The sequence below is a fragment of the Talpa occidentalis genome, unplaced genomic scaffold (genome assembly GCF_014898055.3).
Source record: "Talpa occidentalis isolate TD23 unplaced genomic scaffold, MPIMG_talOcc4v2.1 talOcc4.13, whole genome shotgun sequence".
In the NCBI taxonomy this organism is placed as follows: domain Eukaryota; kingdom Metazoa; phylum Chordata; class Mammalia; order Eulipotyphla; family Talpidae; genus Talpa; species Talpa occidentalis.
Genome location: NW_023601322.1, coordinates 96893930 through 96919430, shown reverse-complemented (window position 1 = coordinate 96919430; position 25501 = coordinate 96893930). Strand labels below are relative to the sequence as shown.

The following is a 25501-nucleotide window of genomic DNA, read 5'->3' as shown; positions in this document are numbered from 1 at the left end:
AAGAATAAAGTATAAAGAATAAAGGGGCATGACCTTCTATGCTTGAATGAGTCATCTGCCTAATCACAAAAACAAACCTCAGATTTCCAGATTCAGACCTATTCCTCTGCCTCCCTAACACAGGGAGGATCACAGGGTGGGCTTTCTGTTCTTAGTACCAGCATTTAATTTATGTGTCCCCTACTTTAAAGATACCAATTCCCTACTGCTGAGATTTCAAGGTCCTAGAGCCCTCTCTCAAGCTGCCTTGAGGAGCGGCTAAACAGTTCTGTCAAGAACAAAGTGTTAAACACAAAATAACAATAATATTTATTGGTGGGGGTCTGTCGATAAATGCCCCAGATATTTTTGCTAAGTGCTTTATAATCACAACTCATTTAATCCTCACAATGCTATGGGGTAAGTTACCCAGTTGAGTAAATAAAGGGTAAGAGAGGCTAAATAAGTGACACAGTCTTTCAGTGGCAAAGCTGAAAAAGGGACATGGACATCTGTCTTCTATACACCCTGAGAAGAAGAAGTTGGATTTTCAGGGTTCATTAAATAGTCTAGAAGTCCTTGAGGTCTGCACAAAGGCAAAGGGCAGGTGGTGACCATCTTCACAACACAGGCTGCACCAGTTCTGACAAGGAGGGGCTGTTCTCCACTGTTCTCTTCTTAAACAGGAGCACAGAGTACCTGGTGGTGAGGTCATATCAGTATAACTCCCTGGGGGCAGCCCTTCCCATCACAGATGATGACTGTTGCGGGGTACAAGATAAAGATACAGGATGGGCTAAGCACTGAGATGCAGTACTAATATAGCAAGAAGAAAGGGCATCTGGACTAGTCTGAGAACCTCAGTAGATTCATTTCTAAGTGGTGGACGTTCGGTATATTTATTATTACAAGTAACTTAAGAAGCTTATGTAGTGACAAAGAAAAGGTACAATGAGGGTAATTCACCTCCAGGTGATAGCACTTAAATTTGTTATAAGTCATTCTGTGTGGTGAGATTTAAACACCTGGGTGCTTAAAGGCTTAAAGTTTATCAATGTTACTTGACAAATAAATAAGACAGGACAGACATGCTTCCGCCATGCTTCTCTGTGATTAACAAGGAAACAGAAATCAAATAATCAAGGGATTTGGTGCATTACCTTTGGTCCAGGAAGTCCATGGGGTCCCTGAAAATGAAAAACACAGTTTTTAATTAAGAATTGAGTCCCTGGTTCCCAGTAGAATATTATATAAAGTAGCAAAAGAGATATAAAACAAGAATCTTCTCGACTCAGCTATGGCTAGTGGAAGACCCATGGATGTTAATACCTACTGAAAGATCCTCCCAGCTCTTGGATTGCTCTGGAGTAGGACATTCATTTATAGAAATCTTTTCTTCTAAATACCCATTAGAAAGAGGAAGGGATCACCAGGGTTATATGGAAGAAACACACAAAAGTATTGTGAACCCACACTCATTGTATTCTCAAATTGCCATTTTTTTTTAAATCTAGGTGGAATATGAGACATACTCCATGAGTTTATGTGGAATAGAGGTAGGTTAGAAATTTGCCCACAAAAATCCCAGACTTGGGCCTCCCCTGGTGGCACAGGCAGTTGAATGCAGTGCTGTGAAGTTGTCTGCAGCCTCTGTAGTGCCGGTTCAATCCTGGCTGGCTGGGGAGATACCCACATGGTGCAGCAGACCTCTCCTGTCTTGCCTGCTGCTCCCCTCAGCAGTGTATTTCATCAGTCTGTTCTGTTCCCTGCTCTGTCTCTGGTGAATCATCTCACCCTCCCGCACATCTGGCCTGTACCCCAGTTCTTGTATAAATAAATCTTTAAAAAAAAATCCCAGACTGTTAGTTTCAGTGCAGAGAGGACTTTTTTCCCTATTATTAACCACTCCAGACCAAGGTGTTGAAGAATCTAAAGGGGGCAGGATAGGCAGAGGTGATGTCAAGTTTGGAGCTCAATTGATTGAAGACTAAGGATTCTAACACAGAAAAGCTAAGCATTATTATTTGTAATACATTTATTTTTACAAAGATGAGTTCTTTGCAGCTCTTGTAACAACTGTTTACCACTGGAAGGAAATCATAACACAGGCATGAACCAGGAAGGAGGCCCAGGTCCTAAATATAGAGACTAATTTACCAACCTAAATTATCTAAAGGTTATTGCAGGCTTTAAATCTTTCAAGTGATTAAAAAAAAAAAACAATTTGGAGAGAGGAATATTTAAATTTCCACCAGGGAACTCACACAGCAGTAGGAAATAGTTCTTGTTTATCAAGCAGTGCATAGAGATTTGTTACATGTATCTACATGGGAATAATATTTTCCCTTCAGATAAATGGTGGGTAAACATTTTTAGGAAATGACTGTTTCTTTACCAATTTCTTATCTCATTTTACTAATGGTTTAAAATTCCTTTCAACTAATTAATTTTATGATATGAACAAGATGCAGCATTTTCTACTTTAATCTTCTAACTGAAGTGGAAAGGCCAAGCATATCATTTGTTTAATTCTTAATAAACACTTTCATTTTAAGAAAATAAGATTAATTATTATTGTTTGGGGCATGAAACAGGACGGGCAGCTAGTAAGAGGTTTGTGATTATCCTGTGCTTGGGTCTGATCATTTCATGCTCTCTGTTAGAACATAAGAGGACAGACCCACAGTGCATTTAACCCATAGGACTAATGATGTGTGTGTGGATAACTGAGACACCTTACACCTTAGCCTGCCTGGCTGATTCCATCTTGCACCAGTCAAAAGCCTTTGAAGCCCTTGACACAGCTGTCAGTGGATGTCCATTTGGAGAACCTCACTGGGCTCATGGTGCCCCCCCACTCTGGACCTAAGTTCTACGCAGGCATAGTCACTATCTCCTTGGCCCCTGGAGGATACCGACAGTAAATACTAAGCCAACCCAGTGCCACAAAAGTGAAAAGACAAAGCTCCAACAGTGTTCTCTGTGCAAGTGAGCTTCAATTGTTATCATGTTATACTAGAATGATTTTATAATATTTAGAATTAGTAAACATTTAGTGACAGATCTCAATCCTCAAAGTTGGTCAGAAACATTCATAAATGTTTCTGACAATCATCCATCTTCTTTTGCTACTGATGGCCTAGAACCTGCTTGGTGAAAATGATTTTTTAAAAAAGATTTATTTATACAAGAGCAGGGGGACAGGCCAGAGGTGTGGGAGGGTGAGAGGATTCACCATAGATAGAGTGGGGAGCAGAACAGGCAGATGGACTGAAAGCACTGCCAAGGGAGCAGCAGGTGAGACAGGAGAGGTCTGCGACAACATGTGGGTAGCTCCCTGGCCAGCCGGGAATTGAATCCGCATTGTAGAAGCTGCAGACAGCTTCACAGTATTGTGCTCAACCCACTGTGCTACCAGGGAGGCCCTGAATATGATTTTCTGATTTTCATGCCATGAGAATGGAGTAAAGCTTGCCAGATGGATCTATCTTTATTCAATTCTCCTATCACAAAACTGCTCTTTTTCTTCCCTGTAGACATGTTGTTGGGAATGAAGGACAACAGTGTAAAGTCTGTACATGTCAAAGCACATCGTATTTTTGGCCCATCCCATGGAGAGGACAAAACTCATGCCGGCTGTTTTGAGGAATGAGTTCATATTTTCTCTAGCAGCGCACTCATAAATAAATGACCCCATCTGGAGAGGAGACTTACCATAGGGCCTGGTGGGCCATGGGGACCTGGTGGGCCTGGTGGACCTATGATCTGTTGGTCCAAAAATAAACACAGACTTGGTTACTTCATTTACATGAGGCATTTTGGCTTGAATTGTGTGCTGAGTTCTGGTAAGGCCATTACTAGTTGCACAGGAAGGAGGATATGGAAGAACTAATGCCTTTGATTTTCTAGGTTTAGAAATTCTTTCATGAGAACAGAACAACTAAGAAACTACAGTTGTTCTACAAAAGCCAGAATAAATAAAAAGTAGGTTAAAAGACAAGGAAGTCACTGATGACCTAGACATATCATAAGGCCACAACCACTGTTAAACACTCAGATATTTCACTAAGCAACCACAGGGCTCAACCCACGAGCATGATGGGAAAATCTCTGATTTTTTACACAGGGTTTGTCCTCTGCAAACTGCCTGGGCTCAGACTTCTGAGATGCATAGTCTCAAGTGGTACACGGCCAACAGCTTTTCATTCTACAGCTTGACAAGCCAAGATGGGCGCCATCTTTGAAAGGTGGACAAGCCATCTGGTACCGTTGGGACTAGGTAGACAATGAGCCTGTCTCTGAGATTTTTGAGAACTTACGGAAGGACCCTGAGGACCTGGGAGTCCTGAGTCTCCCTTTTCTCCCTTTATCCCATTGGCACCCTGCGAAAGACCAGAGAGAGTGTTGAGTGTAAGAGACAACTGAGCTTTCTCACCAAACCTACCAGCCTCTTGAAATTTTCATAATACCCTGCAAGAATTGATCCTGTCATTTGGCCTCAAATAGGAAGCACACCAAATCCTTAGGATTGAGGGTGATAAGTGAAATAAAATATAAAGCAAATAAAAATGAGGTTGGGTTGGTTAAGCGGCACTGTTATACCAGATTACAAATATTACAAATTTTTTTAAGGACGGAGCTCAATTTCAATAGCAAAGTTAGTTTTGTATCCTTGTTTTCACTGACAAATGTCACACACATGTCTTTGTTTTAAAGAAGATCTGTGGCAATGAAGGATTGTACTTCTCCCCCAACATGTTTTTATATTCCCTCCTCCATGTTCTCAGTACAAATTTTTAGAGAAAACCGTAGAAGCACTTTCCCATAGTATCACATGCATAAAGATAACAATTTTCAGGTAACTAATTTTTTAGATTGCTTTATATTTCTTGGTTTTCCTTTTTATTGCAGTTTATTTTTAAATGGTCAGTTACCACTACCTTATGTGCACCAAGTCAAAATGACTAACTCTATTTCTTTTCCTACTTTCTAGAGAAAATAATTCAGGAAACATTATTTTATAATTTGGTTAGATGCTTTAAAATTTGTTTCAGTGCCCCGTGTTAGTAGAATTACCAGTAATACCCACGATATTTAAATATAAAGATATTATACGAGCCACTAGATGAGACTTCCGTTAATAATATAATTCTATTAATTTATCTTACTATGAACACATCATCAAAAGTACAAACATACCGGTAATCCAGGAAGTCCAATCCCTCCTTTTTCTCCAGGCATTCCTGGGTCACCCGTGTCTCCCTTTGAGCCTTTGAGTCCCTGCAAATGATATGTTTGCACATAAGAATTACACTGACCCTTAGTTACATCCTAGAGAAAACAGAATTCCAGATCAGCTTTGTCAGTAGGTGGGTCCAATCTGAAATGATTGATTTCTGTTCTTAGTTATCTTAGAGCAACATTCTTACAGCAGCCTTTCCCCTGGAATCAATATTATTGCCCCGTGTAATTAAAGGGACTGCCTTCTATTACTGAAGGCCCTTTAAAAGATGAAAAACATGAGTTGGGATGTTGCCAGCATTTCTCTACATTGTGTATCTAATTCTTGATCACCAGTCCTGAAAACAATTTCATGGACCTAATTCTCAACATTACAAGATACATGTTGAACCAGGGCTTTGTTATAATAACAAAAATCCCAATAAATTTCTCCCATTCCCACCCACTATACACGCTACCCTCTTTAAAGCAGGCAAAAGTTCTAATCACCATCACTCTTCAACGGTCCAGTCATGGATAAATAAGCCGTTTACTGCACACTAAATACTCAATCAGTGCTTTCAAATACTCCAACTTTTTCAGAGTTCTTATTCTGTTCCAATAGCTTCTCTACTAAATGGCACAGTGTGTTCTTTCCCTGCTCCCTTTACAGTGAGGGAACAGATAAATGTATATTTTGAATGTCAACAAATCTGAATCTTGTGATACTAATAACTGAAGTTAGTTTACATGGAAAGCATTCTCCATCCAATGACCCTCACTGCAATGTGGTCAGGTGACCTGTTTCTCAGAGAGAGGACTGTGCACAGGAAGGGCGCCAGGATGCACTGACCTTTTATCTTTCCTGTACTAAAAATCACATAGACACAGGAATGGTTCTTTTTCTGGTTCCTTATGCCTATTTTTAAGAGATCATTCAGAAACACCCACCAGGTGCAGGGGTGGGCAGGTGCCTGGTGGAAGGATGGATCTTACTGGTTAAGCAGACTTGGTTGGTTTTAGGACTCTGGCAATGGAAAGCCATAGGATAGCCCACTTTCTGGACTGAGTAGCAAAGGAAGTCTTTGAAAGGCACACAGAAAAAACTCCAGGTCCTGAATATGTAGGGACCACATATGTCATAACACATGGAAAATTATTAGTAATGACTAAAGGTGGGAAAGGTAATATGATAAATTCTAAATTTATTCATAAATTTTAAAGTGATCTCTGACATAGCACATCATCTAAAGTATCTTTTATAAGTCCCACATGTTTATTTAATGTAACATTATAGGATTTCAACATACAACTCAGACATTAAAATGTCTTCTCTTAAAACTTATTTTTCCTACATAATACTATATTGAGGAGTGTATTTCACTGATTGTATCAAGAATTTCCTTGATTTTTTACAATCTTCCTGATTTTAGCCATTTCTTGAGTAAATAATGGGAGTCCCCCAAACTCAAATACTGTATCTTCAAACTAATACTTGTGATTTGATTCTAAAATCTGAACATTGTCCACATTCTCCAGGTTACAGTCTTTTAGGGATGATGAGCAAACCATAGCTTATGGCCAAAGTTAGCCCAGAGATTGTTTTTGTATAGGCTGAATTTTTTTTATATATATTTTAAGGGGTGTTAAAAGAAGAGGATGTGCCTGAGATCACATGTGGCCTGCAAAGCCCAAATATTTACTACCTGGTCTTTTACAGAAAAGCTTGCCAACTTCTGTTTTAGGGGAAGTCTTTGGAACTGTGGTCATAACCTGTAAAGCTACAAGTGTTAATTTCTGTCTTGTCTAATAATCAAGAAAATTAGATACAGTCTTTATTTGGGAAAAGAAAACATTGTCAAAATAATCCATGCAAAAAATATCTAATTTTGTGGAAATTATGGCCACTGATTTTAATCTTGAATTGTTTGCACTTCATGAAAAATGAGGCTATTCTTATGGTAATGACCTTACAAATCTATGAGAAAGTCATAGAAGTGTCACAGACAACCAATGAGGAGTATGAAAGCAAATTCTAAGTATTGGATAGCTTGTATGTTTCTCCGAGAAAACTAGTATCTAATCTAAAGTCAATTGCTTTAGGAGTTAATGTAGTTTCTAGAACAGATGGTGATAAATGAGGGAGGATATCACATATGAAGGCTGGTGCCTTTTGGCTTCCAAATTGTAATAAACACAGTGATCATAATGATGCTTTCAAAGACTATATGTATCTTTGAAAATTACCTGCTCTCCATCCGCTCCTGGGATTCCTGGAGATCCTGGTTCTCCCTGTTAAGATAAAAAGTAATGGCTAGTCTCCACTCATCAGCCAGGACACAGCCCACAAAATAAAAATGATGCTAGTTGATAATAGGACAACTTAACTTTATCAAATGCATCATAACCCCAGAATACTTTATTCTATCATACCACATACCTAAACTAAGTTAAATAACACTTCCTTGAAGATTAGGTAGCTAAGATGCAGTGTTTTATTTTTTCCCCATATGAGATATAAGCTAACCAAACAGAATAAAACAAAACAGCGACAGAAAACTGGTAGAGACCATGGGATCAGAACACAACATTACTGGCATCCTCTAGGCCGCAGTCAGCTAATATTTTTCTCTTTACATAAAATCTGTATAGTTTCTCTTATTCTTCAACTTGAGAAAATTAAGCAAAAACATGACAGTTAAGAAAGAATAAACTGCAAAACCCTATAAATTTGCAATATTTTAACTGGCACCATTCACAATAATTTTGAATGTTCTATTTTCCAATAAACCTCACTGAAGGACATAATAAATCAAATATCTTAACCTTCATAAAATTACTTTTGGATCAATTCAGTTTCTTACCCTTTGCTAGGAATGAACTAAGATTTACTATTCATATTATGATTTATTATTTTTGAAGCTCCTTATTTTTGCTAATTTTTTTTTACTAGAGATTAGTCCTCATCACAGAGTAGGGCTTAAAAATTATTTATTGAATACTTAAACTAAGAAATGAGTAGCAATTGGATTATAAAACAATGGGGTATAGGTTTAATGATTATCTTTCTTGGGTAGGTGGTGGTTTTTAACCTCTTTGGGTGAAGGATGGATCCCTTTGGAGCTTCTATAGGTCTTTGGGTTGTAAGGGACAATAAGAAGCTTCGGAAGGTGATAGGGAAGGAGGTTCACATTTAGCACTGGGGACAATTTGGGTTCCGGAGATGTAGCCAAGTGAGGAAAGTAAGTGAGGAATGAACCCTGGGTTGATGCTACACAGAGGAATGGGCAACACACAGGTATCCTTCGAGGTCATCTATTCCTGCTCACCTATGTGGTAAAGAACAAAGGTCTAGGCCGGCTCGCTCACTGGGAGTGAAGGGTATGTCAACCATGGTTTTTCTGGTATATCTTCCAGGTCCCAGAATGTGGCAGAGAAACAGTTAAAGTCCCAAGCCTGACATTAAAGTCATATATTAATCTGTTTGAGATTAGGGTCTACTTTCTTTCTATATATGTGACTTAGGCAAGCAAGTCAGTAATATTTTATATTCTCTTTTGTAGTAGAAAAACAACTGCTTCCATGAGCTGGCTTTGGTTTTTTTAAGTATTTTGAAAGAGAACAAAAGCTGATGTTCATGCATGTGTGTGCGTGTGCATGTGCGTGTGTCAGACTTAGCAAATAAACTGCCTTGAGAAGCATAAACAAAAGATGAGTTTCGAAACTACTTGAATCTCCTACAAAAATCCAATGACGAATGTCACATTTCAACACATGTAACTCACTTTTGAAAGCCAGTCACTGGCCATGTGTTAATTGATCAAATGTGTTCGAATTACTAAGCCTCAGTTTGAAGGGATAAAGTTAACACCACCAGCAGATTTTGGAGATTTTGGAAATAATCAAGTTCTAGGGTTCTATTGCTTGCAGTTGGCATGCTTCATTAGATGATATTTAAAGGCATATACAATAGGCTGTGCTATAAAAAATGACTAAATTGATTCCTTGTCATTGGTGAATGCATCAGGCTAAAGCGTCCCTTGTTTTTTTTATTATACATGAGTTGCAGGGAAGAATAGTTTTTAGCATCAGTAACTTTTCTTTTAATCTTCCTCTATTTGTATCTTTTTCTTTTTTTCACCACATTTGGTGTTTCTTAACAGTTATACTTTCTGTGAAACTTGCTTTCGCCTTATTTAATTTTGTTTTTTTTCTAAATGTCCTCCCTCTGATGTCATTCCCATTTTTCTCCCTTCTTTTTTAATTCTCCTTTCTCCCCACCTTAATTTCTCTCACTTCAGCCTAGACTTTAGCTTTCTTAGATTAATCTTGCTGTTTTCAGCTTCTGTAGATTTTGAAAAGTTGATTTTTCAGTAATACACACTTAATTTGGACTTTCCTGCACCAAATGTGGAAAATAGTAAAATGGTAACAAGTAAAATAAACCAGTAACCTTTGGCCCCTGTAGTCCTTGAGGTCCGGGTGGTCCAGGGGGACCCTAAATCCAGAAAAGACAGTGTTTTAAAAAGTAGCAACTACAGGTACTACAATGCACTACACACCGCCCAGATTTATATCATGATTGAACATTCTCCAATACGGATTTCCACTGAGGATAAATTTCACCAGTTACAGAATTATAAAAACTTCCTGGTTATATGCAAAAATACAAACATTTAAACAATTCTGAAGGTACTTGGGAGTTGATTTGTTCAGCCAATATAAAATTGCTGCCATGTCCCACATTTATCTCCTCAGCATGAAATAGCCTACCAATATTTAACCTGCAATTTTAAATTATTCTCCCCTTTTACACCAAGGGTTCAGTTTCCCAAACACATAAGAACAAAGCTGTACTAGGAAGATAAAGCCAATGATTTTTCAGAAAAATAACAACTTCTTTGTTGTCTTTTTTTTTTTTAACTAAGTAAAGTTGTTCAACTGGTGCAGGTATTGTAAAAAGTTATTAATATAAGAAAATATGAAATCACATAGCACATCAACGTAATTGTTACATTAGTACCATTATGACAGCATGCATTGACATGTCACAAATCACAGAAATCATGCAGTAGGAGTTACCGTGACAGTTAGGGTGGTGATCCTCTGTTGGGAAAATGCATCGACAAAGATAGAGTTACCTATTTTGTGTGCCCAGTAATACATAATACATTTCTGAAATAATTAACTTCAACTATGTTTTGGCAAGTCTGGTGTCTTATAAGAATTGACGGGATGGTGCGAACAGATCCTATGTTCAAATGAATGTAACTGCAAAGACTGAAAGCTGGTTTTTAGAATTTTATTTTTAACAAATCTATGGATTTTTAGAAGAAAATGAAAACGTCAAAATTTCATTCACCTCATTTGTAAAAAAACGTGCACTAAAAACCTTATACTCTAAGACTGTCGGGTAATTGTGAGCTGAACAATGCTGCTATTCAAAGGTCTCTGTGCTTGAGCACTTCAATTAAGCTGAAATACTCAATTGTATAAATAATTTTTTTTTTCATCTAGTCTGTCGTTTGTAGCACTGGAATTGGCTTTTGTGTCGGTGCCATAACTAAGGATAGGGGTGGGCAGGGACTCATCTGATTTCCTAGTGCAAAGCTGGAGTACTGTAACAAAATATATTCTCTCAATCTATGTATTTCCAGCATGGGCTCCCTAACGATGAATCATTTGGTGTCAATGTTTTCCTTTTTTTTTTATTATAAATTTTATTTTTATATTCCCCATACAATTGCGACCCCCTTATTTTGACCCCAATCCCTCCCCTCCCCGAACCCCACCCTCCATAGAGTGTCTCTGGTTCATAGCTGTTTGTTGATTTTGATTTTCACTTTCTTATAGTTATTCTTTTTCCTGGTCCCTTATTTAAGTTTTCTAGATTCCTGCTATGAGTGAGACCCGTGTTAATGTTTTCTAATCTAAGTCTTGTGCTAAAAGTTCTGTAGGATCTATAATCATTTTATGGTTTCAAAGAGGGTAGAACATTTTCTATTTGGGACTGTAGTCATGGAGAAACATCATCCAATTACGTGTAAACTAGTGAATATCGATTTAACACTATTCCTTTGTTTTCCATTCCAATTTCTCCATTCCTACTTCTGGGTCAGGTTAGTATCATTTTCTTTTATTGTTTCAGATTATTTTTACCTTAAATTGCTGTTTTTTGAAATACTGTTTTCGTAAATGATAATCTCAACATTATCTCACTTTAGACACTTACCTGAGAATGTACTGATGTGGGAAAATGATTCCTTAAAATGTAATGTGTTAATGCATGTGTTCAAATGGTTAAAATTTGTAGTCTATGATAAAATCAGGCATGACCATTATAGCTTCAGAGAAAATAGTAGGGAAAAAACAACCAACTAGTGCTTAAGTCAAAAGACAAAATGGCCACAAACTGGAAACAAAATTACAAAAAAAATCAAGGCCCAGGTTTTTACACCATCATGTATGTCTACACCACATAGAATCTCACTTACTTTATTCTTAAAGGATTCAGCCAGAGCAAGAATTGGAGGTATAGTTATGAGAAAGCTACTTATTCACTTCTTTAGGTAGATGAGTTGTTTTAAAGGCTATTAGAAAATTATAGAGTGGAAACAATTTCTTTATTATTGCCTTCCAATTACACATAACATTTTAGACTGGAAAACAGAATCACAAGCCCTTAGGGAGGGGTGGGAGTTTAAAATTCGAACTTTCTGAGGTTTTCCAACATGTGCCATATATGAAATCATTTTCCACTGAAACACAAAACTAGTTTGTCTTTTTTAAATTGAAGAATAACAACCTGGTTTATAATGAGTTGCAAAGCAAAAGAATTTTACTAATGGTAACTGAACTACCTAACAGATAAGATTGAAATGATTTTGTTAAATAACTCTATTTGTGAGACTGAAAGTCTTACAGGGCAGATTCAATCCAGTTTATAGAAGAATGAATGAAGGGGTGTCCTAAAGGTCTGGACACTTTGGGTTTTTATTTTTTTTAAAGATTTATTTATTTATTTATACAAGCACTGGGTTCAGTCAGAAGCGCGGGAGGATGAGAGAATTCACCAGAGCCAGAGCGGGGAGCAGAACAGGCAGAAGGACCGAAGTACACTGCTGAGGGGAGCAGCGGGCGGCAGGAGAGGTCTGCGCGCCATGTGGGACCCTCGCTGGTGGCCCGGGATGGAGCCAGGATCGAGCTGGCGCTGCAGAGCCAGGATCGAGCTGGCGCTGCAGACGCTGCGCCACCAGGGGAGGCCCCACTTTGGGTTTCCTGTGTGTGGCTTCTCTAAGCTAAATCTACATGAACTCCACAGGGCTCTGTCTTGAACTCCAGTAATGATCTGTAAACCAGAAGTCCTGGTATTGATGGAGACAGACATGCCATCTTCTAGTGAAGAGTGATTAGAAATGGGGGCGTGGGAGGTAAGAGCTAGACTGACTGCAGTTTTCGAGCCTAGCAGGTCAAGCTGTCCTTTATTCAAGATGCTTGCTGAACCGCTTTAGAGTTAAAGATTATTTTCCTTCATTTCTCATAATGATACAAGCTTAAAATTACCCATGATTTACACTAGGCAACAGGTTTAGTTTAGAAGCTGTTGGGAATTTTTAAAAGCTTGAGTTAAAGAAGGTTTTACTGCTAATTGTGGAAATGGAATCACCTTAAATAAAAATCAAAGTAAGTGGCTTATGGCAAGCTTTCATTTCATTAACAATTTTCAATAGTTGTTATGTAACATTTTATATTTGCAATGTGATTTTTTTATGACTCCAATATTCTCCCACTTATCTAATTATCCTAGATCTTTTTTTTAGAAAAGGCAATAATAATAATGAAATGTAATCAGCAAAACTAAATATCTGTCACTGATTAGAGAATTGTATGAGTAACTGTCTATTACCTCTTTTCAATGCAATGACTGTTTAGCTTAATTGATCTGGTTAGGGAGTCTTAATCCACTAGAGCACTATATCAGGAAAGCAAATAAAGGGTTTTGAAGTGAAAAACTAACTATAAACTATTTACAAGCACAACATATAGTTGCCCTAGTAATCCCATAAGAATAATAAGTCTGGGTTGAGATATAAACATGACCTAGTTGCCTCTGATGCCAACTGATTGGACGGGACTCGAGGTGAGAACGAAATTAGCATAAACATCCTTTCCTAGAGGGTGAAAGTGTTACCTTTTAAAAATAAAGTATATTTGGGCATCTTAGCAAGAATGTTTAGGGAGTCCTTAGAAACAACTCTAAGCATAAGAGATTTTGTGAACTCATAGGGGAAAAAAAAATTATTCCAAAACATCCTCATTTTACAGATAAGATCGGTTAGGTACAGACATATGAAATGAGTTCTCTAAAATGATGCAGCTATTGGGCAGCAGAGGGGAGAGCAAAACATATTTCGGTTTTAGGCTAAAAGCAACTAGCTTCATGTCAGGCTCTGTTCATGCAAAGTGGCTGTCAGAGACTACCACTCTTTTTCCAGAAAAAGGCTGTGGCCAACAATATTGGAACATTTCCTTGGAGACAGAGAATGGTTACCTCTTAAAGAAGGCAAAGTATTATGGTGCCACCAAAAGCCATCTAAGGAAAATTTATAATATTGCTAATAAGTTAAGTTAAAAAGATGCCCCTATCTTGATAAGTAAGAACTCTATCAACATAATGGGTACATCTAACCATTTTGTTCCCCACACATAATTACCAACTTGTGGAAACAAGTTATCAACCAAGGGACAATCTAGAAAACTGTTTCTAGAATTTGACAATAGCCCGGAGGTTACTGGTTGTTTCTGTACCACTCACCAACAAGCATTAGCTCAAGCTACTGACCAAACAGACTGTCCAAGAATCATTTCTCCAAGCTGTAAACTTGTCTCTCTGCCTTTGACAAGAAGAAGAATGAAAAGAACAGGAAAAACAAGCTGAAGATAGATTCTATAGCTGAAGACAGATTCTGTAAAAGCTATTTCACCAATGCTTTACTAGTTCAAAATGATAGTTGTAGCAGAGGCCCCACAGAAATGAAGATCTACCATAATCAGATAAAGTGAGTGAAATTGTAAGGATGGAAAAGAATTCACACAAGGTCAAAATGGCAAACATTAAAACAACTAACATGGCTTTCAAATAAAAAAGTGACTTATGCATATGGACTAAATACACTCAGTCATTCAACCACTGACAGTTTATGTGATATTCACAAGCTTAAGTTTTGTGTCAGGGAGTTGGGATACAGAACAGATAAGATGTGTCTTCTATCTCCAAATAAAAGTACAGTTTTCTAAGAGGCAAGGCTAAAACAGATTATGTGGTTTGAGATCAATTAAATATTAAGCTCTTGTGTCCTGACTGAAGGAGTAAGAGAAAGAACTCATGTGGGGGCAGCGGGTCGTTGGGTAGAATTTAGGTGACAGAATGAAAGGGAAGGACCAAGGAAAAAGAGGAGGATTTTTAAAAAATTAATCTAACAAATTGATTACTCCAGAGAAAAATGTATGTTGTGGAGAAATGGAAGGGCAAGGAAGTTCTAGGTGCAAAAATATTTGGTCAAGAGCTTCTTGTGTTCAACATAAAACATATAAGATGTGGGATGGAGAGAATGGGGCAAACTCAAGAGACATTTTGAAAGAAGAAATAGTAGATGAGATAGAATGGACAAAAGACTAGAGCTAATTTAAAAATGATTTTTTAAAAATTTCCCCCTCAGGGCCTCCCCTGGTGGCACGGCGGTTGAGCGCTGGGCTGTGAAGCTGCCCGCAGCCTCTGCAGCACAGGTTCGATCCCCGGTCGCCGGCTAGGATCCCACATGGTGTGGCAGACCTCTCCTGCCGCACCAGCTGCTCCCCTCAACAGTGTGTTTCATCAGTCTGCTTGTTCTGTTCCCCGCTCTGGTGAATTCGCTCACCCTCCCGTGCTTCTGACTGTACCCAGTGCTTGTATAAATAAATAAATAATTTTTTTTTCATTTTTTTTTTTATAGAGGCATGTTTTATTTATTTATTTATTTTATTTGTTTGTTTGTTTTGTTTATACATGCACTGGGTACAGTCAGAAGCGCGGGAGGGTGAGAGAATTCACCAGAGCCAGAGCGGGGAGCAGAGCAGGCAGAAGGACCGAAGCACACCGCTAAGGGGAGCAGCGGGCTGCAGGAGAGGTCTGCGCCCCATGTGGAATCCTCCTCTGGTGGCAGGGGAGCAGCCGGGGATCGAACCGGCGCCGCAGAGGCTGCAGGCAGCTTCACAACCCAGCGCTCAACCGCTGCGCCACCAGGGAGGCCCTAAATAAATAAATTTTTAAAGAATGAAAATTTCCACCTCAAAAAGTTCAAAGACTACTACTTAGCTGTTTAGTTAAAAAAGGTATTTGTTTGACAGGTGATAAAGGTAACCAAGCATAATGGTATGTATTAGTGGAAACTGATCAGATGATGGTGCATCCATATTTGGAAATATTCACATAAAGGTTAATGCAGGTCAGACCCAGAGATAAAAGCTGTGGAAGTCTCAAGTAGAGTAACAGAGAGGGCATGGTGGTCCCATCGAAAGAGAGTCTTGAGGCTACCAAAAATTAAGGGATGGACAGAGAAACCAGAAATACTAAAGTGGCAAGGATCCATCAGAGAAGAAAAATGGAAGAAATGTGAGCAGAGGGTTTGAGAAAACCAGAAAGAATGAGTCTCAAAAGGAAAGTGGTTTGGTCTAATCATCACAGAGAAGTCAAAGGCGATGAGTGCAATGGGATTGATCTACAAGTTACTGTTGACCTTGATAAGAGAAGTCACTATGAAGTGAGTAGACAGGTAGGATGCAGGAGCCTCAGCTGAAAACGGATGAATAAGAAGCAAAGGTTATGAAGGCAAGCAACTAGTCTATGGGTTTTTACTAAATGGGTAGAAAATAAATGGCTACTGGCATTCGAATTACCTGGGGAGGATTTGCCATGGTTCAGCTCTATTCTAAGCATGTAGTCTATATTTGCATTGCTCCTCGCAGCAACCCTATGAGCTAGATACAATGACCATGCTCATCTGAGAGATGAGAATGCTGAGATCCACAGATGTTAAATGCCCTGACCTCATGCACTGAGTGAGCAAAGCGCTGAGACCTGAACCCAGTTAGCTCCAGCTCTGGAACACAGAGCTCCTCCTTACTCTGCTAAGCATTTCAAGGACAGAGCCAAAGGTTGGGGAAACTAGCACAAGGTTTAAACCAGGTAAGACTTAAGTGTATACACAAAGAGCTGATGAGACTCAACAACAACAAAGAAAATAATCCAGTCAAAAAATGGGCAGAAGAGCTAAAAAGAAACTTCTCTGAAGAGGAAATGCAAACGGCCAACAGGCATATGAAAAAATGTTCAACATCACTTGTAATCAGGGAAATGCAAATCAAAACTACCATGAGATACCATCTTACACCAGTGAGAATGGCACATATTAAAAAAACTAGCAACAACAAATGTTGGCGAGGGTGTGGAGAAAAAGGAACTCTTCTGCACTGTTGGTGGAAGTGCAAACTGGTCCAACCACTATGGAGAGCTGTGTGGAGATTTCTGGACCTACTAAACATAGAGCTTCCATAGGATCCAGCAATTCCACTCCTAGGTATTTACCCAAAGGACACAGAAACATCAATTCCAAAGAGCACCTGCACCCCTATGTTTATAGCAGCACTATTTACAATAGCTAAGCTTTGGAAACAGCCCAAATGCCCAAAAATAGATGACTGGATCAAGAAGATGTGGTACATATACACCATGGAATATTACTCAGCATTCAAAAAAGATAAACACATGCAATTTGCAGCAACATGGATGGCGCTGGAAGGGATCATGCTCAGCGAAATAAGCCAAAAAGAAAAAGAAAAATACCGGATGGTCTCACTCATAGCAGGAATCTAGAAAACTTAAATAAGACACCAGGAAAATGAATAACTATCAGAAAGTGAAAATCAAAATCAACAAAAAACTATGAACCAGAGACACTTTTTGGGGGTGGGGGGCGGGAGGGAGGGATTGGGGTCAGAATGGGGGGGTTGCAATTGTCTGGGGAATATAAAAATAAAATTTATTATTTAAAAAAAATAAAATAAAAAAATAAATATTAAAAAAAAAAGACTTAAGCATATACAAAGAGAGAAGGGAGCGTAAAGGAAAGACTGGGAAATATTATGAAATAAAGAGGATTCATTGGGGCAGGAAGGGGGTGTAGATTCAAAACAGGGGATAGTATGCTTCCTGCCCCAGAACCCTCTGAGACCTGAGGGTTGTGGAAGCTGATGTTTGCTCCAATTCTGTGATGGGGGCCGGTCACTTGCCTGCAAGGCCTCCTGGAGGTTCCCGTTGTAGTCTATGATCTCGGTGGCTCCTTGATCCCCCTTTTGACCAGGTGGGCCCTGTGAAAAAAAACAGGCATGGCAAAGTCATGAGGGTTGAGTTATGTCAGGGGAGGGAGAGGGTTATAGCAAAACCAGAAACTAGCAATTTGCTGCTCTCTCTGATCATCAATTCCTGATTAGGGTCCAACTGCATTGCAGAATAAACAATCATGCTCAAATTTTGTCTTTCTATCAAAGGGGGCAAGCCACTTCTAACCTCCTCCCTGTGCTAGCTAAAAGATGTGATTTAATCTCTGAAACTTTCCTGAAAATCACAAAAGGTAGGCTAATCTGATTTGACTTGCAATTTTTGTTGGCTTTACCCATATTTATTAGGCAAACTCTAACGTTTCTGCTCATCTATACTTCACTGATTGTGCCCTTATTCTTTCAGAAAATAGAACATTGTTCTGTAGGAATAATTTGACTCTCCCAACAGGAATAGAATTTCATTAAAATTACACCAAATCAAAAGAAGAACATCCATGTGTTTATTTAGGATGTCTACCCTATTCACCAGCTCTGCCACTGATTCATCAGTCATGTCTTAATTCCCTGCCTGTCATTAAAAGGGTCTTGAAAACATCAGGTTAATGGAGAAATGGAAAATTCTGTTCCTGGGTCACTACGGGCTTGCTGCTGTTCACTTGACAGAGGGAAAATAAGTTGAGTTCTTTAGACCTTCTCATGAAGATGATTTTATGGGTTAGAATTCAATACTCATTGCTCCAGGGGTCTAAAATTAAAAGTTAGAGGAAGGAGGGAATGCCTGAAATAATTAGTGTCCACTTGCAGTGCTATCATTGGGGTGCAAGGCTTGCATGAGAGACACTCACCCTTGGTCCCAGAGCTCCCAGGTCTCCTTTGTCACCACGATCACCCTTTCCCCAGTGAAAAGAGAAAAATGGAATGAGTAGTGGGGCCAACAGTCTAGAAATATCTCAAGTCTGGAAATATATTTTATATTTATATTTTATAATATATATTATATATATTTATAATATATATATTTATATCACAGCACCCTTACTGTGAATTTCTGAAGTGCGAAATGACAACAGCATGAGCAATGCCTATTCAAGATGTGCCTGGGAGTGAGTTCCAATTCCCTTTTCAGAGAGTGGAGTATCTTGGAACAACAATACATACACTACTTTCTCCCTGGGAGCTTCACAAGCCAAGCAAGTAGTTTCCATGAACCCCAAAGTCAGCTTTTACTTCTCAGATTGAACCATGTTCTTGCTTTGATATGATGAGACTTAGGGCAAAGGGACAGAGAAAACCAACAGGGTTGTCTGTCCTCTGTCTCAGTTAGGACAGGGAAGGAATGGAGAGAGTTGTTGGCTGGGTCTCCCTTTAATGATGGGGTTCAGAAAACATTTGTCTATAGGTGTTTCAACACCCAAAGGTGCTGAAGTGGACAGCAGCTAGCTGGATCCCTTGGCAAGACTGAAGTCCAGGGGCAGGGCAAACCCAGTTTACTATTTTTTTTTTTTTTGGCCCCAGTGCAATATGAAAAATCCCTCATGTTCCATTTATGATGTCACTCCCTTGCCCAGAGAGACCCAAGGGCTAGTCCGAGCCTCAGCCTCTGCACACAGAACAGTCACAAATCTCAGAAGTCAGAAACTCTGGGGAAGAGATTTGAGTCACGGAGACTTGAAATTCTTTAAAATTACTTTATAGTTATAGAGTCCTTTTCCTAAGTGGAATTTAAAACATTTTTATAGATCTTTCTACCTATTCCTGTGAACTGAGTGAGAGCCACTAAAGATAAGTAAAAAAAGGGATTATGATATTTTTGCATCCACATAAGGCTCGTAACATTGACCACAAAAATTATATTTGCTATGCAGGGAGAACTAATAATTTCTACTCTCTGTTTTCTTCATCCTGAATCCATTTTTTCACATTATAAGTTAAGATCATCTTGAATAACATGATTCTGTGAGCAGTGGCTTTATTGTAGTAGATCACGGAAGATACTATAAAGAACACAATAAAGGAAGGAATTCTAACTGGTGGTGAAACTTTAGTGCAATGAAGGAGTCAACTGACTTAAAAGCAAAGTGTTATTTGAAAAATTAGTGCAAAGATACCCAGGAAATACAAAATGAGGTTATACCATGCAACATTTGAAGCCAAGAAGCTATTGTTATGAAACAGGAAGTATGATGTATGGCGCCTCTTAAAAATTTGAAAGCACAAGAAAGAACACACAAAAACGAGAGGAAACACACCAGTTGTTTCGAGACATCATCCTATGCATGAAATGACTATGATGCCAACACGTGAAAAGGCGTTATCTAGAACATACACCCCAGAGGCAGAGCAGAAGGCTCAGCTCTTGAAGGCCTCTGGTTACATGAGTGTGGTCACCCGGGTACTGACCTTGAACCCCTTTGGGCCTCTAGCTCCTGATTCACCTTGTCTCCCCTATTAAAGGAGAACATGAAGAATGCAAAAGAGAAAATGATAGAGGAGATAAGAACAGAAGGAAGAAATTAGCAGTGATTCAGAATAATGAAGAAAAACGGAAACACTTTATTTTAATGGCCTCCCTGCGGGGCTCTCTACCATGCTGGCAACTGCCACTGTAGACAGAGGCCTCCTCACCAAATCATCAGCTCATCCCCTGGGCTCCTACTAACCCTTGTTCCATTCTAGCTCTGAAGCCAGCCCTCCATCAGGGGATGAGCAAGCTCCGTGGATAATTCTCATTAGTCTCATAGGGCTGGTCTGCATACATTTTCTTTTCATCAGGGCAGATCATATCCTGTGTGTCTAGCTGGGCTATTAAAACAAAGTGTTACCATATTCGTTTGCAGGAAGTTTAGAGGAATATAGATTGAACCGCCAAACACACCCTTAGCTCTAATATCTTCAAGGTGTTACATGCCATCAGGCTACCATAGAAACGAGCACAGCATGAATCAGCTTCCTCCCCAGCAGGTTTTACTACCCACTGAGTGATAACACGTTCATGGCATGGTCCCTCCTCCTTTGCATTTGGACGCCTTGTTAAACTTGTTCACCCAACAGAACAGAGTAAACTGGAAACGTTGGGTGGTAAAATCCCTTTTGTAAAGAAACAAATCGATGTGCATTTTAATAAATGTTTGAGTTTGACTGTTTCAATGTCAAACAAAATATTTTTTTAAAAATTTACACTTTATGTTGCAGAATGAGGGACGCTCATTTCCAAGCCAAAGGCAGTGACTTTCCAGGTAAGAAGAACTCACCTTGGGCCCCGGGACTCCAGGCTCTCCTCGCTCTCCTCTTCCGGGAGGCCCTGCCTCCCCACGTTCACCCTGTTACAGATTGCAAAGCAGGTAAATGACGTTCCCTTCCTCTCCCCTTGCCCCAGCCTGGCCCCTGTAGATTACTGAGTGAGTTGAATAAAATCAAAGAAAGCAGACAGTTACCACAATTGATGTACCATGGGCCCAGCACTGTGTTAATATCAGCATGAATGATGTTCTTTAATAAACAAAATAATTACTCAGGGCCTCCCTGGTGGGTGCAGGTGGTTGAGCACAACACTGTGAAGCTGTCCACAGCCTCTGCTGCGTGGGTTCCATTCCGGCCGGCCGGGAGATACCCACATGGCGTGGCAGACCTCTCCTGTCTTGGCCACTGCTCCCCTCAGCAGTGTATTCCACTCAGTCTGCCTGTTCTGTTCCCCGTTCTGTCTCAGGTGAATCTTCTCACTCTCCCACACATCTGGCCTGTACGCCGGTTTTTTTTTTTTTTTTTTAATAAAAGTCTGTTTTTTTTTTTAATTTTTAAATTTATTTATACAAGCACTGGGTATAGTCAGAAGCGTGGGAGGGTGAGAGAATTCACCAGAGCCAGAGCGGGGAGCAGAATAGGCAGAAGCACCGAAGTACACGGCTGAGGGGAGCAGTGGGAGGGCAGGAGAGGTCTGTGCGCCATGTGGGACCCTCGCTGGTGGCCGGGGATCGAACCGGTGCTGCAGAGGCTGCGGGCAGCTTCGCAACCCAGCTCTAAACCGCTGCACCACTGGGGAGGCCCTGTATCCCGGTTCCTGTGTGCATGAATAAATAAATCTTTAAAAAAAAACTTTTAAAAAATAAAAAAATTAATTACTCAATATTTAAGAGATAAGGAAGAGCTTTGGTAAATTCCTTTCAGATTCCTGTGTCAGTAAGACCTTCAAAGGGAACTGATGAGAGCCATCACTGTACCTCAAAACAGGGTTGGACAGTTTCATTCCACGGCCCTTCTGTGGAGAACCTTTGCCCAGGGCCCATGGGTTACACGCTTAAGACGTCCTGGGTTTTAATCCTGAATCAGTTATTTATCGGTTGTGTGTTTGGGGGTGAGCTGGTTAAGTTGTGAAAGCCTCCGTTTCCTCTGTAAAATGGGGAGAAGTATTGTGCTGATCTCATAACTGGTCTCTGTCCAGTGCAGAGAATGGTACCAGATCTGAGAGATTAGCCCCTCCCTCATCCACAGCTCTGAACTGTTTCACTGCCCTCAAGGAGAGACAGACAGACAAGGTGCACATGCACGAGAGTGCCAAGAATTAAGGAGTGATGTAAGGCCACATGTGAGAGAAGAGAGAAACCACCCTGGGTCCAGATCAGCTACTCAGAGGCAAGACCTGAGCCATGTGCTGAAGTTTGGTGGGGTTAGTTTATAGTTACTGCTGTTGGTGCCTGTGCTGCTGGTGACAGCAGGGACCACACAAGACACTGCATGTATCATCCTAACTAAACCTCAGGACAAATGAGAAAGGACTTAGCATCCATCATCTACAGACAAGGAAACCAAAGCTCAGAGAGGTTGCCCAAAGTCACAAAGCTTTTAGAATGGGAGAGCTGTAATGCAAAATTGTGCTCCAGCTCGAATTTTTGCATAAATGCTGTTGTAAGTAAATCTTTTGTACATCTCTGGTCATTTTCTTAGGATAGATTACCAGTTGGGGAATTGTTGGGTCAAATGTCTGAACATCTTAAAATCTTGCCAGTGGTGTCACTTTGCATCCTCTGAACACATTGCAGAAGGTGTCCAGCTTCCTGTGTGGAGGGTAGGATTTCAGTTTAGACTGGTGATGGGCTATTTATGCATGAGAGGGAAGAAATGCATTCCTCTTGGAAAGGAGAAGATAATAGGATGCGATCCCAACGGGTGATGTGTGGGTCTAAATTCCATTTTCCTTATCTGCATCAAGTCCACTCTGGGAAGCCTTTGTGGTTTTGCAGGGGAGGTGGGATAGATGCAGGCAGGCAGTAAAGAAGCCTTCTCAGCATGAGCTGTGGAGAATGTGAAAAGGGAGAGGTTGGGAGGGAGGCAGGAGACTTGACTGAAGACAGGAGATGGAAGAAATCCAGAGGAGATTTTCCAGGGACTAGAGACAGAGGGCTTTTGTTGATAGGAGGATATTTTTTTAAGCACAGTATTTGCTATTTCTTTTTACATTTCACAGAACTCTAAAATAGTAACTATGCTTATTTTAGGGAAAAACAAAAGTGGCAGCAAAATGTTCATCTGTCATATACCACACAGAGTGGAATCTCTCTATCTTTCATAGAATCACTTTTTTTCACAATTCCACTAATTATTTTTGCTGCTGTATGTGTCACCCAGTTTGTGCTACTTTATTATGCCAAGCCCAAGGGAGTGGCTTGGCATTTCAGGTATCATGTTATTTATCTTACTATTATATTTTATATAATTATATATTATATTAATATATTATTTACTTCTTTCTCCCCTTGCACCACTCCCTCCCTTATGTTGGGATGTAGCTTCAGGAGAACAGACACTGTTTTTGCTGCATTTACTCTTCATTCTCAAATACCAGAAAAGTGTGTGGCAGAAAGTGTTGAGTTAATGAGTAAACAGCATTATTCAAAGTATTCTCAATTATTCAGCATGAAATTCCATTTCTCTACACTGATGTAGATGTCTCCTAAGCACTGGTATAGACACCGAGGTTACGGCAGTCCATCCAGCAGATTTTTAGATGGTATTAAACATTTTCCTTCATAATGTGTCAGGAGTAAAAACGCAGGATTGGCTTATTTTTACATGTTAGGTCTGAATTTCGTGGTACAAATCTAACCTGCCAACAGATCTGGTAAAAAATCAGGGCTCAGCTGAAAGAGACTCTTAAATAATTATGACTTTGTCATTATTATATCAAATTCGTGTTAGACATCTCAGTTGAAAGTTAACTTCAAAATATTGTTCAGAAAATGAATTTCCTATCCACATCCCTTCTTGAGGAAACAGGAAACAGGATCAGAACAGTCTTTTCTTTCACTGGGGATTCAGAGCAGTATCTGATCATGGAATACCCGCTCACTCCGTAACTTGGGCTGCCCTCCTCATGAATGGTAATTAATGCGGATTTTATAGCTCTGCATCTGGGATGTTTTGAAACTGCAGAATAGTTTAAAATCAGGGAATGGAAAAAAGATACCTAGGGATGAACTCTCATATGTACCCCCGTTTTCTGTGATGTCCCCTTGGGTAGCACACAAAATGCCACCAACATGAAGAGGCGCACTTGGTGTCTGGTTTTCTCCCTTTTCTCTGCTTTTCCCTGGTCCACATTCCTTGTCTCTCTGGCCCTCAGGCTGCAGACCCGAATAACTGTTCTTATACGAACACCAATGCTCCTCATTCTCGAGTGCTCTCTCTCTTTATTCCTGGAAGCACATTTCTTATGTGAATCTGCACAGGCTAAGACAGACATTTCTCATACTTTGCTAATTAGCCTTACTGTTCATTATGAGAAAAAGAAAAGGCTTGAGAAAACATTTTGCCATTTTGCATAAAATCGGACTGAGTTTCAGTGCCCTGCAGGTCACACGTATTTTCCATTTAGTAGGATTACAGTTATTTTTCTCTTGACCAGTGGAAATGAGGATCTTGCTGTCAAAACAGACCATGAACATAATTCTCCAGCTCTTGGAAATCATCCTGGCTTATTGCTGGTAAACGCAATATCCACCGAGGCAAAGACTGCTATGGTTTAAAAATAAAGGAATGTAGTTTGATCTAATTTTGCCCCTTCTCTGATTCATGGGTCTGTCAGGAAAAAACTTGCATCCTCAGCACTGGACCTTTTTATGTCTTACAGGGAAGATAAAAGGAGAAGTATGGACTGGCTGTATCCACAGCAACATAATTTTTTATATGGCGGCATAGAGATTTTGCTTTTAGGGTCCTCTCCAGGGTTGCCAAGTGGACGATTATGGGATGGTTTTCATTACAGACTCTTTGTGCAGACATTACTCAGGATGGCTCCCTTTGGGATGAGGTGCTTAGGAATCTACATGACATCAGTACTTGTCTTTGCAATCCAAGGAGTGATCAGGAGTAGCAATAATGTTTGATTTACAAGTCGGTCCTAAAATTGGTGATGAGGACCAGGGATGAGTGAGTTCTAGCTCTCCTCAGAATTCTGTGACTTCGGGGGGTCAGAGTTGTGTCCCATGGGTCCCCAGATGATCCCTGCCCTCCTGTGAAATATCTTAGGTCCTAGTGAATCATCTTAGTCTACCCAATTATAAGTGCTGGGAAATTCAGTTTATTCTAACAGTTTGCTTTACTATAATCTAAGGTGTGATTCCATAAACTACATAGAAATTATTTTCCAAAAAAAAAAAAAAAAAAAGAATTCCCCTATGGGTTTCCATATGGCCAGAGGGCTAATAACATCATATCAATTTAGGAGCACTTTGGAGAGTGACTGGAGTTACTAACATATGCCACCAACCTGTTGTCCTGCTTAAGCCTTCCTGGAATTAACTCCTCTTTCTCTAATTTGGGATTCCTATCAGGAGGCCAGTCAGGGGAAGGATAGACAGTTTTAGTTCTCTATGAGCCAAAATATCTGGTTGCCTAAATAATGATGTTACCATGTTTCTCCGAACATAAT

General features: G+C 39.7%; 1 protein-coding gene across 1 annotated transcript in view; it reads right to left on the bottom strand.

Annotated features, from left to right (window-relative positions):
* The window catches only part of COL25A1 (collagen type XXV alpha 1 chain), a 358553-nt gene that overhangs the window by 19009 nt on the left and 314043 nt on the right, over positions 1-25501 (bottom strand). The window contains exons 20-28 of the mRNA XM_054694567.1: positions 20829-20897; positions 18423-18467; positions 17527-17604; positions 9653-9697; positions 7447-7491; positions 5179-5259; positions 4299-4361; positions 3694-3744; positions 1140-1166 (exon numbers count right to left, since the gene is read on the bottom strand). Of these exons, the coding sequence (XP_054550542.1) occupies positions 1140-1166; positions 3694-3744; positions 4299-4361; positions 5179-5259; positions 7447-7491; positions 9653-9697; positions 17527-17604; positions 18423-18467; positions 20829-20897 (504 nt within the window). The remainder of the gene's footprint in view (positions 1-1139; positions 1167-3693; positions 3745-4298; positions 4362-5178; positions 5260-7446; positions 7492-9652; positions 9698-17526; positions 17605-18422; positions 18468-20828; positions 20898-25501) is intronic.